This window comes from Protomyctophum parallelum (genome assembly GCF_964188405.1).
Source record: "Protomyctophum parallelum genome assembly, chromosome: 17".
NCBI classification, from domain to species: domain Eukaryota; kingdom Metazoa; phylum Chordata; class Actinopteri; order Myctophiformes; family Myctophidae; genus Protomyctophum; species Protomyctophum parallelum.
This window is the reverse complement of record NC_139719.1, coordinates 13021760-13039583: the sequence shown is the minus strand read 5'-3', so window position 1 is coordinate 13039583 and position 17824 is coordinate 13021760. Positions and strand designations below refer to the sequence as shown.

General features: G+C 46.1%; 1 protein-coding gene across 3 annotated transcripts in view; it reads right to left on the bottom strand.

Moving 5' to 3' along the window:
- adkb (adenosine kinase b) overlaps positions 1-17824 on the bottom strand; it is a 139187-nt gene that overhangs the window by 29430 nt on the left and 91933 nt on the right. For all 3 annotated transcript variants that reach the window (XM_083787082.1, XM_083787083.1, XM_083787084.1), the window contains one exon: positions 9540-9710. In XM_083787082.1, the coding sequence (XP_083643208.1) occupies positions 9540-9710 (171 nt within the window). The remainder of the gene's footprint in view (positions 1-9539; positions 9711-17824) is intronic.

The window sequence follows — 17824 nt, the reverse complement described above, 5'->3', positions numbered from 1 at the left end:
TTTTCAAATGTATGAAAATCGTTTGATAGCAGATCTACAAGCTCACAATGTGTTGTGGTGTGACGCATTGTTAGCTTGTACTGTAGATCGGCTATTTTCAAATGGCTGACATGTATATAGGGCTGAAGTGAATACTGTATGTTTTGTAAAAGTACAATATTTGACTCTGAGATGTACAGTAATGGAGTAGAAGTAAAAATATTGGAAATTGGATATACTCAAGTGAAGTATAAATACCTAAAAAATTTACTTAAGTACTAAACTTAAGTAAATGTACTTGGTTACTTTCCACCACTGGAAAAAAAGTAGCTGCACTCAGTTAAAAAACAAAACAAAAAACACCCTTACGGGTCCATTTGGTTGTGCAGTCTTCCCAGTTAAATGAACGCTGAGGATTTTACTGTGCAAGGAAGACGGGGCAAGTGCTTTAGCCAAAAAAAATCATTTCACGTGCACGGAAATCCTTTCACATGCGTTCACACAGACACACAAGAACACCCACACACACCATGTGATAGGTGCAGCAGAGAGAGAGGAAAAGAAGTGTACTAAAAAGAAAGAAAAGAAAATAACCACTTTTTTTTTTTTTTTTTTCTAGAAGGAAATACTGGGTGTGATGATGCAATCAAAAGGCCCACAATGATTTGGGTCACAACAACAACCGAGTCATTGGGTTCAAGTGGAAGCAATGTACAGGCTAGCCGGGGCTGTGTGGGGTTCCTAAAACATGGAACAACGTACAGGCTAGCCGGGGCTGTGTGGGGTTCCTAAAACATGAAACAACGTACAGGCTAGCCGGGGCTGTGTGGGGTTCCTAAAACATGAAACAACGTACGGGCTAGCCGGGGCCAAGTGGGGTTCCTAAAACATGGAACAACGTACAGGCTAGCCGGGGCTGTGTGGGGTTCCTAAAACATGGAACAACGTACAGGCTAGCCGGGGCTGTGTGGGGTTCCTAAAACATGAAACAACGTACAGGCTAGCCGGGGCTGAGTGGGGTTCCTAAAACATGAAACAACGTACAGGCTAGCCGGGGCCAAGTGGGGTTCCTAAAACATGGAACAACGTACAGGCTAGCCGGGGCTAAGTGGGGCTCCTAAAACATGGAACAACGTACGGGCTAGCCGGGGCTAAGTGGGGTTCCTAAAACATGCTCCAAAAGGCTCCATGACACACAACAAATTAGTTTGGCATTATGGGTAGGGTTGGGAACCGTAAAGAATTTAACAATTCCCTCTTAACGGGCCGATTCCTTAACGGTTCCCTTTATCGATTCCTATAGGGACCCTTACAGGACTGTAACTCTGAGAGTTGGACTTGGACCTGGACCCAAATGGACCTGCAAGGGTCCATTTGTACCCTCTCAGAGTGAAAATAAAACGTTTGAGAACCACTGGTAACTGTATAGCAGACCTCAAGACCACATACAGTGGTGGTGACAGCGTGATGAAAGAAAATCTTCTTCAATCTCGGAACCGGGTCTGAAAAAAACATTTTTGGAAGATCATTCTAAAGTGTGGGACACCATATTCTTTCTTTCCTTTCTGATGGACAGGGGAGTCCACCGCGAGATGCTGGAAAACATGACTGCATCCCTTGGACTGCAGGAACGAGTTCACAAGAGCAGACAAAGGGCTGTCCTCGCAGCAAACTCCATGTGGATAAGAGGATCGGGGGGGGGGGGGCGTTGTGTGTGTGTGTGCTTGTGTGTAGTAGGCAAACAAGCCGGAAACCCGCGTTCCACTGGATCAGGAGCAGGAAAAGGCGCGATAGGGCTATAGGGTTATCGGAGAGGCCGCCGCCGGTGTTCAAACTTCTACGACGAGTCACTCCGGCAACGAGCCGACATCCTGCACTCGCTCCCACTGTGACAGAAATACACTGGCCTCAGCGCCAGACCAGCACGGGCACTATCGATCTGCTCCTCGCGCAATATCTCCTCTTACATCCATAATTATTCTCCTTCAGGACGATTCCAGCGTGTGTCCTGACTGTCTGTCTCTGACTGGCTGGCCGGCTGACTGCCTGTCTGCCTGTCTCTGACTGGCTGGCCGGCTGACTGCCTGTCTGCCCGTCTCTGACTGGCTGGCCGGCTGTCTGCCTGTCTCTGACTGGCTGACTGCCTTTCTGCCCGTCTCTGACTGGCTGGCCGGCTGTCTGCCTGTCTCTGACTGGCTGACTGCCTGTCTGAATGGCTGCCTGGCTGGCTGGCTGCCTGTCTGCCTGTCTCTGACTGTCTGCCTGTCTCTGACTGTCTGCCTGTCTCTGACTGGCTGCCTGTCTCTGACTGGCTGCCTGGCTGACTGCATGTCTCCCGGCTGACTGCCTGCCCGGCTGTGGGATTTCCATCTCCTTGTGTAAAGATGCCCTATGCTCTCCCATTTCATGTTGCACTGCCACCCGCTTTAACCCAGGCACTTTCAAATATTTCATGGTTCAATCGCGGGGTTGGGGGGCTCAGCGTGGCACAATTACAGTGGTTAGCCGGGGCGGCTTGCATTCTCAACACGGCCATGATGACTCTCAAACAGACAGACGGACAGACGGGCCAGGGAAATGGAGACGGAGGAAAAGATGGAGTAGTTTGGACGGATTATTATGGCTTCCTCAGCACCACGCTCAGCCCAGGGTGGGTGGATACGCAGCGGGGCTGATGGTTTAATTGTAACAGCTGTAACATCTTGTAACGGCGCCGCATGTGATCTAGTATTCAATTAAAAAGAAAACAAGGCAGCCTTCGCATTTAGCGATTCACCTCGGTTAATGCGCGCCATGACTCATCACACGAGTCACTGACTGTACATCACGTTGAAGGTCAATGTACGTACAGTACTACCACGCTGAAGGAGTGCGCGTGACTCAGCACCGTGGCGGCCAGGGAGATTCAATTAGAAATGCAAGTCGCAAAAAGAAAAAGACACAAAGGAGTCCAGAATCTAATGTTATGTATTTTCTTTTCCCTTTTTTTTACGCCCTTTTCGTCTGTTCCTCCCATGAATGACACATCCTGATTGTTCTGCTTGACTGACTGGGGTGTAGAAAAGTGTGTTTCTGCGTCCTCCCAGTTGGCCTGTGGGGGCCTCGTGAATAAACGCATTGGAGGTTAATGTCTCATGCTCTTCACATCTACTACAGACAGCTCTGACAGGAGGAGAGAGAGAGAGAGAGAGAGAGAGAGAGAGAGAGAGAGGTTTCTGTAATGCGCTAATCTGGCTCCCACATCTCTTTGTTTTAGGCGGATATTTTCCCCAAGCTACTGTGAGAAGAACACATCTTCTCCAGTCCGCTGTGGGTGAGCTGTCAAGGGGAAATTCTTTTTTTTCCCCTCCTTTGCAAGAACACCCCTCCTCTTACCCTCAGGGGTCTTCAGTGAACTTGCCATCACCCACACATACTGACAGCAGAGAGCACGCACTTCCACAGTCCCGCTCACGTCACCGCGCGGCGATAAACAGCCACAGGCCTTGCCACGGAGATAAGGCGTCCTAGCAGTCCATCAAACAAACACAGCAAACGGATGACGAATCCAGGGAGATGTTGAGAAAGGACACCATATTGCCCATGTATCTCTGCCTGCCTTTTTTCCATGCACAAACGCACGATATGTATGTGTGCATCTGCGCACCGCACACACACACACAAATGCGCGTAACAAGCGAGCGCACATATACTCACACACACCCACTTCAGTCTGTCCTGGAAAAATCATTAGAGACCCCCGGCACCTCACACGCGTGCATGCACACACACACACACACACACACACACACACACACACACACACACACACTACACACACACGTGAGTGCGTGCGCTGCATGCAGATGGAGAAAAGGAGGGCCCAGAGCCAAAATGCCTGAGGGGCTTTTCATGACAATAACCTTCTGTGGAGGCTGCTTGTATCCTTCCACAGATCACGGAGAGGTGCTAAGGGACGCATGGGAAAATAAGCAAGATATCCGCACAAAAATATTAGGCAAAAGAACAAGCACACAAGAAAAAAGTATCATCAGGGAAGAACAAAAAAAAATCTGTGTCATTTGGCTTTTACTGCCTGGGGAGCAAGGCAGGCTAAATGCTCTTTAAAAAACAGCTTGAACACAGGAATGATGATGGCTCCTTTATGCCTGAGCCTAAGTGCATTAATACATAGCTGAATGCCATTTCCCACTTTTGTTAAATGGCTCACCTATTGAGTATTCAATTACAATGGTTTTGGAAGACGCGGGCCAGGGACCCACATGCATGAGTATGGAGGTACTGAACGGATTGGACCGGAGTGTGGAGATCCAGCATATATACAGTGGTGGAAAGTAACTAAATACTGTACATTTTACTGCAACATTTTGAGGTACTTTTATTTTTTATTTCCAATACTATATTTCCACTACATCTCAGAAGCAAATATTGTACATGTACTACAAATTGGAAGACTTTAGTTACTAGTTACTTTGTAGATTTTGATTGTTATTACAAAACATACATTATAACTACTTCAGCCCTATATAGATTTCGGCCATTTGAAAATAGCCGATCTACAAGCTCACAATGCGTCGCATCACAGCACATTGTGGGCTTGTAGATCTGCTATTTTCAAAACCTGAAATGCATAATGAGTACTTTTACTTTTGGTACTTCAAGTAATTTTTTATGCCAATACTTGTCTACTTTCACTCGGGTACATTTTGAATTCCGGTCATTTACTTTGTAACGGAGTAGTTCTACACTGAAGTATTGATACTTACTTACTTAAGAAATGCCAGTACTTTTTTTCCCACCACTGGTGGTATATAATGTCAATGGCAGAAAAGAGAGGGGGCGGTAGTACGTTGGAGGATGATTGGCTGTAAAGAGAGTGGGTGGTAATATGATGGAGTATGATTGGCTGTCGGGGGGCAAAAAAAAGAAGAGATCTCAAGCTTCTCATCTCCGTTATCGTTTTATTAGGAAAGCACATTTTTAAACCGCCTGCACCGTTGCTCCTGCTGCCCAGACAAATAAATAATAAAAAAGGTCCAATTACTTGAAATCATCTAAATCGAGAGGCTGCCGCGAATCCTGGCTCACAGAACAGTCAGTCAGTGTGATTAATTCAGTCTCAATTAATCATTCCATTTGTCTATGATATGTCTAAAAATTCCACAATAACAAATCCGGTTGGTAATGGCCCCAATCCTTTACCCCCATTGTGCGGTTTTTATCTGCGACGCTTTAAACGGCAAAAGCAAATTGTGGTCTAATTTTATCGGCGAATCCGCTGGCATGTGGTTTTTCCAGCGGTAATGATTGCCTCATTCGGGCCTAATTAACTGTGGCCATTAAATGGAGGGAAATGTAATGCCCTGGGTTCCATGTCAGGTAGTCAGAGGAGGACAGCGCGGCGAGGACTCAATTAGGCCTGTGCTGTTCCCAGGTTATCACACGACATGTTTGCCAATTAAGTGAAGTAGCGTCTGATGTCTCGGAGCCTCTTGGAGCAGAGTCTCTCTCTCTCCCCGTCCCCAGCCATCTCACTCTGAAGGCCCACAGCACCATAGAAACAGCGTCACTAGCCTTCTCCACCTCCCTGACAGCGGAGGAGCAGACACTACACCATGTCCCAAAAAGGCAGTAATTACAGGACGGATGGGAGACTGTTATATAAGCAGGAAGGCTGCCGATAGGCCAACGCAGGCAGGCAGGCAGGCAGGCAGGCAGGCCTGCTGATGCCAGGTTTCAAACAAGTACCAGCAGGATCGAGTTACAGCAGAATTACCCTGGGCCACGTACGGTCTCAGTCAAAAAGCACAGACACATTTCAACATCAGAAAGCAGCCTGGGCGAGAAGCGAGGAAGAAACGAAGAGCAGAAAAACATGGCAGCTTATTGACATTTTGGAGTCTCTGGTGTTTGCGGGGATAATTCTGACATTCCAGACTATCAAAAGAGAATTGCGATGTGTGACTGAAATAAGATCCTGATCCTGGTAATTAAATTACCGACTTGGGAACAAGGCATTTCATTTTCAAACACAGAGGGGAGGGGCGGGTGTCACTGTAATTTTCTGACTAAATGAGTATTTGTTACATTGAACGAACTCGATTCCATGTAGTAGACGCCTGCATTTAAGTATAATCAACCCTTCATAAATTCCGGATCAGCGATTCTGCATGAGCTGCAAGCACAGTTCGCAGCTCAACACAGGAGACTTCATCTGTTATGATTGTGGGAGAGGGGAGGAGAGAGACAGACATATTAGCCTTCCCTTGGCTTACAGCAGTGCTTTTCAACCTTTTTCATGTCACGGCCCATTATTTATTCTGTATGTGGGCCATGGACCGCCATTTGATGAGATTTAGCCTCTCAGACCCACAACGAAAGGATGTGTTGTTGTCGTCGCATACGTTGCACAATTCCATACTGAATTGATGTTGGTACCAATAGGGCTAGAGAACAGGCAAACGTCGATCAAAAATATGATAATGATTCTCTCTAATTGTGTAGACTGTAAATTAAGTAATACATTTGGTTTCATGTTACAGATCTTTAAGGGCCCATTTGGTTACCAACTCTAAATCATTTAACCCCTTTTGGTGTTAGCAATATGTTATGCTTTAGCTATTGAAAAATAGCAGATCTACAAGCTCATAGCGCGCCACCGAGTGGAGCACTACGAGTGACAGAAACATAGCTTTTTCAGAAAACTGTCAGGATTTAGAAGAAAGTTTTAGAATCTGATCTCAGGTCAAAATGGGTTAAGCTGGGAACCACCTGGAACTTCTTCAAGGACCACTGGTGGTCCCCGGACCGCTGGTTGAAAACAACCGGCTTACAGCATATTCTGCAAGGCTAAACGGAAGTCAGAGTGTGTTTGTGTGTGTGTGTCTGTGTGTGTGTGTGTGATCCTGACTGTCAGTGACTTGTTATGAGAGCGTCATCATAGGCTCAAGCATCACCAGAGGGGGAGATCGAGAGAGAGAGAGGTGGGGGGGGGGGGGGGGTGGCTGAGGCAGTCCTGTTGTCTGTCAGTCACTCACCATGCAACGCTGCGTGACCGCCCACCCCAAACCTGGCCTGGGCTCCAACGCAACAGGGGGTGGAGGGCCGAGCCGTATGAACAGTCACTCTGACTCCGGCTCACGCCTCTCAGTGCAGTTCCTACTTCTACAACTACTGCTGCTGCGCTGGCCAAGTGATGTCAACACAGCCTTGATGGCAAAAGTCTTCAAATAAAATGTAGTGGGGTAAATGGACAATATTTGCCTCTAGAGATGTAGTAGAGTAGAAGTAAAAGTATTGGATATGGGAAATAGCCTACAAATACCTCAAAATTGTACTCAAGTAAATGTACTCATTGCACTTTGAGGGGCGTGTACTGCCACCGGAGCAGACGCTCGACGCTCCTTCACTCTTTTCCACCGAAGTGAGAAAATAGAACATTAGCAGTTTTAATGTGTTTTGGTCGTTTGAATATACAATCATTCATCACTCAAGCATACCCGTATGTCATGCAAGTGAGCCAGTAATAACACATGAAATGGTCAAGGTTACGCTATTGACACTTAAGGTGTGTTAATTGGTTCACACAGCGTCAACACGGGCATCGAGTAACATGCAAGAAAACATTCCACCATAACAAGCTGCTATAAGCAATAATGTCAAAAATGTAAGGACTTTTTTTTTTGTATTCAGACAGCCAGCAATGGGTAGAACGCTCCCCCCCCCAAAATGTAGTCTCTGTGACACTTCTAGGGGCCGCAATCTGCAGTCAAACATGTTCCTATAGAAAGATTCCGGCTCACTGGAAGTGTTATAAGTCGATCGTACTATTGAACCACACCAGAGAACAAAAGTCAAAGTCGTACGATTTGTCACACGCGTTACCGCAGTGAAATTTGTTCTCCGCATTTGACCCATCTCTTGGAGCGGTGAGCCGTAGCCAAGGAGCGGTGAGCTCCTTGGGAATCATTTGATTAGTTGATTTGACCCCCCCAATCCAACCCATTGAGTGTCAAGCAGGGAGGCATTGGGTCCCATTTTTGACAGTCTTTGGTATGACCCGGCCGGGGATCGAATCCTGACCTCCCAGTTTCAGGGCGGACACTCTAACCACAAGGCCACTGAGCGGACATAGATGCCATCAGACAGGCAGAGATGAAGACGAGGCGGGTTGTTTTCATATTATGTCAAGGTGCGCCATAAACAATAATGTTTTCATATTTGTCACAGTGTGCATCATCACGTTGAGACTGAACATGAAGTCAGTCTATCCTTTTGATCGTGTGATTAGTGACAGTCGACTAATGTATGTAAACATTACCACCGTAAGAAGAGTGCTTACATAACCTTCAAAACAGGCCACAACTTCACTGTGTGCATCGTTTGCATTATTATGCGTGCACTCCAGTTCTTAAATAAACAACACTACACCCCTGGCTTTAGCGATGAGGAGCATCTCATTTGATTATCCTCGAAACTCCGTGGCTGTTTCGCCCGCTCTTAGCTTCATTTGAATTGACAGAGAGCAAGCCTGGACACAGAGCCTCAGAAAATATCATCTCTTTGAACAAACGTAGGTTATAATTATCCCCCAGTCATTAAAGTGTAATGACTTGGAGGTGTGAGCAAACTTCTTAAGCAAACAGTAACAGTGCCACCCACCCGAAAATACATAACGTTAGCAAAATGTACTCTGCGGTTTCGGAGACAGAATCGTTCCTCACGGCAATTAGGGAGAGAGAGAGAGGGGGGGCGCATATGCAAAAGGGAGGTCTTGTGGAGCTTATGGGGGGAGGGAGGGGAGGAAGAGAGAGAAAAAGAGGAGAGAGGAAAAGCTGAAGTCAGCAACAGCAATAAATCCTCAAATGCTGAGCAGTTTCTTCCAATTCTGTCCCGGTCTGTGGACCCCATCCTCTAGTCTGAATCCAAAGAAAGGCCTCTGTTTAGTAGCTTTAGCAGTGGGGAGGCGAGTGCAGTCCAAGAGATCTGCCCCCCCAGGGGTATAGTTTGTCTAGGCGGTACCCCCGAAGTCAAGCGCCGCCGGGCCCTGTTAGACGATACTTCCCTACGAGCACCACAGCCCTGTGACCACAGCCTGACCTCCAACCAACTACTCACTTCCACACGGCCGGGGAAAAATCAATAGATTAAACTGGCATGAAACGGTGACGCGATTAAGATGAATGATTACCAGGCTAATTCTTATCCGTCTCTTTATGGGGGGCGCTGGCTAAGTGAAATGTTAAATGGGTACATGGATTAGAAAAGAAAAAAAACAGCAGATAGGGCATTTCATTTTCCTTTCAACAAGGTGAGAGGATAGAATCTTCGAAATAAGTAAGCACTCGCTCTGTTTCTGTCTTAGAAGCTCAGGCCCCTGACACATGTGCGCACATGTACTGTGCACACGCGCGCACACACACACACACACACACACACACACACACACACACACACACACACACACACACACACACACACACACACACATTTTGAACTTTACAGAGTACATCTCTTGTAGGCCCTGGCTGACAAATGGCCTTGTTGTTGCACTCGCTCACCGCCTCGTTGCCGAACACAATGTCGACGTATGGCATGACCTTCATCAGCGGCTCTTTGAAGAACTGGCTGATGAATGGCGCAGAGAGGTTCAGGCAGAAGATCTTGTTGTTTTCCGAGGCATGCTTGGCCACCTTGAGGATCGACTCCGGGGACACTGTCAGGAAGAAGCCCTGGAAAAGAACGAGACGGCAATATTCACTCACATCATGTTTTCAGTGGGTTTTGATTCCCCCCCGCGCCCAGAGAAAAACGATCCCCGCGGCCCTTCTGTGCAGACAGCATCGTTTGTGGCTTTTGACAGCGGAACATGGGGCCTAAATGGACTGAACTGTACAGGCCCACCTCGGATGAAAAACCTGCTAATTTGTGGTTTTTTGGATTCTGACAGGGCAAATTTTGGGGGGTGGGGGGGGGGGGGGTGACACGGTGTGGTGTTATTAAAATAACATAAGAGACAAACGGTGGTATAGCTCACTTGAGCGTTTATCTCAAATGGGTTCTTGGAAACATGTACAAGAGGGAAAAAAGGGGAGGTTGGGACTGGGGAGAGGCAGGGAAAAAATCTATCCAGGACAAAGCTTGTGGCTGGAGTCCAAGGCTCGTACTGAAGGAAGCAACATGCACGTATCCGATGATAGGGCCGAACAAAAGTCTCGTCTGCACTCTCCTTACTTGGAAACAAGAGAGGCAGGTCCACTCATTGTGTGAATGAATACAAATCAGGTAAGAAAACACCTTTGTGTTTCAGGTTGAAACCTGAAGCGAGACTCTCCTGCAAACCACACAAAAACACTCCTCCTTTGATACCGATCTCCTTAACCTTGTTTTTCAGCAACAAGCTTCTCTATAAAACCACTGTGTCACAATAGGGGCAGGGTAAAGGGAGGGGGGGGGGACGACATTTCAGCATGGCGATACATTTAATCTAGCTGAAAAGCTTCCATTGTGGGCCAACAGTGTATATAGTTCTCATCAAAGCACGTATGACATTCGCAGAAAATGGAGGAGCGACCTTCGTGCGTAGAAAGAATAGAGTATAATATAACACCAATGAATCTAGGACGGCTGTGTAGTCAATCAAAATATACAATGTATTTACAACGATGCGGTGGTTTATTACATATTCATGCAGTGTTTAACTCTGGTGAGACTCTCTTATTACTTTACAGTTACAGTATGCGTGTCATGTCATGTGGTTTTGGGGAGGGGGGGGGGGGGTGGGGGGGCGTCTTTCATTGCGGACTGGGTCAGTGCCCGTGGGTTTTGCCATGTCACGGTGCCATCTGTTGTTAGAGGAGAGGTGTTTTTTCAATGGGCCCCACGGAACAACAAAAGGAACTCACTCCGGGCTAATGGCCCATCATTGACCCTGACATTTCTCTTTCGCAATGTGCCAATGTGTTCGGTGCGAAGGGGAGATTGTTTTCTGACACAAATGGCCTTTTTTGTTAAGTCGTGAAATAAACTGTCACGGTTACCCATAATGCCTGCCTGTGATCAAAGGGCCCGTGGCTTGCATCAAATATCCTGAGGGGTGGTGAACTTTAAGAGCCATGCCACGGCTCCTCTAATCACACACACTGTGGCTCTGTGCAATTTACCTCCAACAACACTATAGCACTGCATGCCAGCACACATGATCCCACCGCGGTGGGGAAAGAGTACTCAAATGTTTAACTTAAGTAAAAGTACCAATACTGCAATATAGAAATGTACTTGAGTAAAAGTACAAAAGTAATTTGGCATCAAAATGTACGAAAACTAAAAGTACTCATATTGTGCAGAACGTCCTGTTTTCAAATGTATAAAAATAGCAGATCTGCAAGCTCACAATGTGTCGCATCGCGACACATTGTGTTTTTCCGACATTCCTACATTCCTATTGTTGGTTCAATAACTGTTTCGTTATGGCTTTCCTGCTCTCCACAGTTGGAGCATACCATTAGCCGCTGCTCCACGCTGCCGCATCGCAGAATCTGGGTGCAGAGTCTGCAGACTTCCTCGTCGCGGCGTGTCGCGTGTCAGGGCTTAGGAAGCAGCAAATCATGACCAGGTCGCTACTACACAAGTGGCTACATGAGTGGTTCAGCCTCCCATTGGTATGGCGGCGTTTCAGAGTATGGGCCCAGATTCCCATTGGCTTAGGCAGTGTTTCAGAGTATGGGTTCAGACTCCCATTGGCTTAGTATGACTAGACTAGGTTGCCAATAGAAAATGAGCTGTTGTATAAAAGTTCCAAACTAGGTCAAATAGCCAATAACGAGCTCACAATTCATCCTAGTGGTTAAAATCCACTACTAAGCTGATTTCTGGCAACAGGCATCTTCTTCATGACTTATAGTAGCCAACTTGTTCACGTTTTACAATATCTAAAATATATTATTTATATATAACCTAGAGCTATTGAATTTGAGTTTCCTCAAAACATTTATATTTTTATTACATACAGTATACAATATACATATATGAATGAAAGTAATGCACAATCTATGTAAAGCGCTTTTGATAGAAGCGTTATATAAATTGACTTAAATATTTAAACAATCCATCACCCATGTTAAACTTCTTCTGTTACAAAATTGTTTTGTGTGTGTATTTGATGCATGAACAGAAAATGCCAGTGGCATCCATTTCATAAAACAACTTGGATTATCTTTTTTTTTTTTTTTTTTTGAATTCCCAAACTTTGTGACTCCAGTGGCTTTGTGGGTAGACAAAACCAGAAGCATTTGTGAAGCCATGTGAAATTCCAGTTCCCATCGTGCAGACTTGACTTTGCGGACGGGGGAAACATGAGAAGTTAAGTCTTTAGCGCTGCGGCGTGGATCGTGTGTCCAGGACAACAGATACGGTTTCCCCAGGTGTCAGTGAGCCTTGTGAAGGGGACAATGATCACGTTTCCAGGTCAGGCTGATCAAAGTGCTTCTCTCGGTAGTACACTCTGTACAATTTCCATTCCAAGCCCTGTTGATTTTTTTTTAATAAAGGGGGGAGATGCATGCATTTTCCTGGCAATATACAGATATAATAAGAACTTAAGATGCAATGTCTGGCCATGTCGAGTGGTAATTTGAGGGGAAGAGCAAAAAAAAAAAAAAACACGTTCCATTTTCAGCGCTTAACCCCAAAAGAGGAACGACTTCCCACTCCACTTTGCACACAAAGACGATGTCTAAATGGCAGTGTGAGAGTTGAGGACTGTGGTAATCTAACCACAGAGGTCTCATTCTGCAGTGGAGCGGACCGTCACTATGCGCCTTCTTCCTGGGGCTCCTCTGGTCTGAGGAGCCATGGGTGTGATGGATGGCATGATGTCACCGGGGCCCAAAATAAAAGTGGACACGTGAAGGGTAAAAATGATCTATTTTGGGAAGGTCATTTTCATTTGTGTGCCACCAGCAGTGGTCGTGGGAAGGAAGAAAGCGGTTTTGTCCAGGCCTATTTTAATTCTGCCGGGGCAGGGGGGGGTAGGGAGGGGGGCTGGGGTGCGTTTAGAATACTGTATCAGGACACTTTCACTCGACACCTTCCCATTACTCAGAGGAATGACGGACACACACACACACACACACACACACACGAACGCCACCTGCGAGCAAAGTGGAAATTCGGCACCTATACACTCGTGCCCGATTACCTCCAAATAGCCAGGGAGAGATCGGAGATCGCCACCTACTGATGCTTCTGGTGACATCTAAATTCAATTAAATAGTACTGGGTGGAAACCATGTGAAAAAAAATAATAATATTAATAATAATAATATAAAATGGGCTTGCCATTCAAACCCACAATAGCAGCTGCCAAGACTTGGCAACACTAGTCTTCAAAGTTGTAAGCGTATAAGATTGTCAGCAGCTGTTCTTGAATTAAGATTTCTCCACAGTCATATCAGCAGTAGATATTCGGCTATTCGAGACTATACTGTCCACTCCGGGCCTCCCCTCCCCTCCCCTCCCTCCCGCTTTGTACCGGCGATGACTTCCTTATTGTGTGGAAGGGTCCGGTGAGCTCAGTTAACAGTGCTTCCATCAAAGCCATACAAAGACCCTGCCTTGTGCTATCCCTGTCATTACCATAGGCAGCCTGTCCCCTCCTCCTCAACCCCCCCACCATTATCATCATGCTCTCATGGTGCAGCGAGTTCATTACGCAGAACTAGATGTCACGCAGATCATCGTGTGCGCGCACACACAGACACACACACACACACACACACACACACACACACACACGTTCCCCTCCTGCCTCGGTTATACTTTGTGAAGCTCCTTTGCGGCGGGCGGATCGATAAAGCCGAGGTTTGGAGCTTCATTAGCTCAGTGTGACTCCTCAGCTCCATCAAGGCACCTCTGGCACGCTACGCTGGCGCTCCCAGATCTATTCCACTCCCCTCATATCCACGGGGCCCTGCACGGCGTTCCCCTAGATCTATTCCACTCCCCTCATATCCACGGGGCCCTGCATGGCGTTCCCCTAGATCTATTCCACTCCCCTCATATCCACGGGGCCCTGCATGGCGTTCCCCTAGATCTATTCCACTCCCCTCATATCCACGGGGCCCTGCATGGCGTTCCCAGATCGGCCCTGCATGCCGCTTTACACAAATAGACATACCGCAAACACACACCGCCACACCAGAGAGCAAAACACAGGCTCTCTCTTGCTCTACCAGATAAGAGAGGGGGGAGAGAGAGAGAGGACAGAGAGAGCTAAGTATGTATAGTAATGTATGGGGCCACAAAAGCAGAGGTGTAAAGTAACTAAGTACATTTACTCAAGTATTGTACTTAAGTACAATTGTGAGGTCTAGTGTATCCAGTATTCAGTACTTTTACTCCACTAAATCTCAGAGGCAAATCGTGTACTTTTTACTTATTGCAACCGAAGGTCGCAGATTACTATAAAAACTTGCAAAACCCCGTGAGTCATTTCGGTCAGCCACACCTCCATATGTGGCTGCCAGTCCATTATGCCTCGTGACGTCACGCCTACAATCCCTGTTATGCCCATATATGGAGATCCCTGATGTGAAACCCTGACACAAACCTGGCCACACAGCAACATAACCAACGCCACGTGGAAAAGCTTGGGGCGAGATGAAGAATGCGCCGCAGGGACAGACAGAATGGGTGTATTACTACAGGATTGTCCCAAAGGTTGTGGACATTGGACAGGACAGGTGTGTCCCCGTGCAGACAGGACAGGTGTGTCCCCGTGCAGACAGGACAGGTGTGTCCCCGTGCAGACAGACTGCAACAAGAGACTTGTAGATCTGGACACTGGAAGATACTGCTGTTCCAAATGCGACAAAATCTAACCCATTCTGACCCGAGATCAGATTCTAAAAATGTCAGTCGTTCTTCGATTTTTCAAAAAATTAGCAGACCTACAAGCTCGTAGCGCGCCACTCGATGACTATTTCTGTGTATTTGATGTGTTACCATCTGTTGTTATTGCGTACTGTAAGTCGCTATGGAGAGCGTCTGCTAAACGCCTAAATTGTAAGTGGTGATTATGAACAACCATGTCGTCATGTGTCAAGGGGAAACGCTGCATTTATAAATGTACCATATAATCTCCCTTTGATTGAAACTTGTCTCAGGAATACAGAGTGGCTCTGAAAGCTCTCCTGTTGTCTCTGTACTTTTTCTTGTCCACTCATTCAAGGACATACTTTGTGGCAGTGGTGGGGAAAAGTACTCAATTTGTTTTTACTTAAGTGAAAGTGTCAATACCGCAATGTAGAAATACTCTGTTACAAGTAAGAGTCTGGAATTCAAAATTGACCCGAGTAAAAGTACAAAAGTAGGATTTCCATTACTGTGGTGGTGTACACTTGATGGTCACCATTGTATGTCTCCTGCTTGACTCTGTTTATAGACATGACTGGTCGAGGTTACTTTTTGAAAGACATTTTTGAATGTTTTGCCAGTGTTTTGTACGTTGTGAAGGACCTCAGCAGTGACTGTACGTTGTGAAGGACCTCAGCAGTTTTCTAGAAGCATGTCACCCATTGTTCATCCTGAGAGTCTTCTATTTTGACCTTCAGTAAAAGTCTGCATTTAACCCATTCTGTACGGGAACCCGTTTTGGTGTTGGCATTATGTTATGCTTTAGCTATTTAAAAATAGCAGATCTACAACTAACTACTAATTACAATTACTACAACGGATGTTAGGTTCTTAGCTTACTTCTGAGCAGAAGTAAGCTAAGAACCTAATGTGCCTGTAAGGTCGTCGAGGCTAGGGAAAGTGCTACGGCAAGTGCTGCGGGCTAAGACTACAGCGGAAGCTTGGGAGTGAGTCTGCAGTTCTGATTGCATGGATGGTAAGTTCATTCCATAGTTTTGGAGCCAGAAGGGAGAAGGGTCTGGGACGTATGGAGCGTTGTCCCGGCTGTTTTAAACCCTACATACTTCGTTGAATGTCAATTTTGGAGCCAGAAGGGAGAAGAGTCTGGGACGTATGGAGCGTTGTCCCGGCTGTTTTAAAGTCTGGGACGTATGGAGCAGTTTTAAACCCTACTAGTACTACATACTTCGTTGAATGTCAAATCACGAGCCAACAACTGAGCTTGTAAATCTGCTATTTTCACAGAATGTTTGCCTATCTTGTCTATTAAGACATGCCCAGAATAGGGATAATAATAATAATTATACAAACAAATTCATATTATAGTGCTTTTCTAAATATCCAAAGTTGCTTGAAGTATTCATGTGGTTAACCACTTGTATACTTTATACTCAGGATGGTTTCATGCAAGAACAGCCTTTCGTAAACTGCTATTTTTTGAAACTCTGAACATCACCTATATTCACCTATAGGCCTAATGGCCGGCCCATAGCGATGCCAGGTTCAATATCGTTTTCTCCGTACGGGAACACTACCAGCAGCAGCAGTCAATTTTATCTGGAAACACCTTCAATTAGACCAAGAGGAAAAGATAACAAATGGACTTTAAGAGGTAAAAAAAAAAAATAGGTAAAAAGATCCCCCCCCTGGTAGCCTGATTCAGCATTCCCAGCACTTTCACAATATGTTTGATCTGACTGCGACTGAGGCAATCCAACCGCACTGTGATAGCATCTGCTTCTTCTTCTTTCGCTAACATTAAGAATCATGTTCGGGAGGACCTTATCAGATATCTAGGAATTCATCCACTTCTTCTGAAGGGGCTGGAAGCAAGCCAACCATACTGGAAACTAAAGGGGTGGGGGTGGGGGGGTCCGCAGGGTAAGCTTGTAAAGCACTTGGAGATGAGGGAAAGGCGGTATCGTGTCAGCCAGGATCTCCAGGGCAACATAAATGCGCCACAAACCCTGGAACCCCTGAAACTGTGCGGAGACATTACTTACTAACTGCTGCGGCATTTTATTTCTCAAAGACCTTCCTCTGGTTTAAATATTACTCAATTTACCAAACTGATTATATATTTTCCAAATGTTGCGGATGTCTCTTGTCGTGCACGTGACACAGCATGCAGCGATGCAGCTGGAAGGGGCCGCGGCAGTGACTCAAAAACGTTACCTGGTCAAGGTCGTCCTTAATGAGCGTGGATAAAACGAGACATTAGGAGCGAACCGCAGAACACTTCAGGGCGAGTGTCACATACTACCGGCCAGCAATTTGTACGGCCATCACAGAACATAATCACATTAACCCCGGATGCCTCCGCTGCATAAGAGAGCAATGCAGAAACTAGTTGCTAGTTAAACTAGTTAACCACCCTATACTTCAGTTGACTGGTGTCCCCCAGGGTTCCATACTTGGACTCCATTTTACCACCTATATATATATATATATATAATATACACATACATACACACACACACGCACCGCATTGTGAGCTTCTAGATTTTTGCCAAATGTTCGCCCCGAAAATAGGGATGCTAGGGTTCAAGTGGTTAACCACTTCCAACATGACAAAACAAATATTGGAAAACAAAATGGAAATGTTCACAATGCGTCACATCGTGATTGGCCATTTCCCCTGGTCATCATCGTACAATGAAATGAGTGGTTAACTCAAATAAGAAGCTAGTGTTTCTGGCATTCAGAGTGAAAAGAATTGGTGCGATTAGAGGGTGTCTTGCACATCGCAACGCGAGATGGGCTTCGGGGGCTCTTCAAATGGCTGGCTTTTACTCTCCTCCTGTACAAGCTCTACAGTTTCAAAAATGTGTTGGCCAGGGTAAGAGGCCAGCCTGAGAGGGAGAGGGATATGCCAAGGAATGTACTTAAGATCTAAAACAGACAAGATTTAAAGCCAAGAGCATTCAAATGC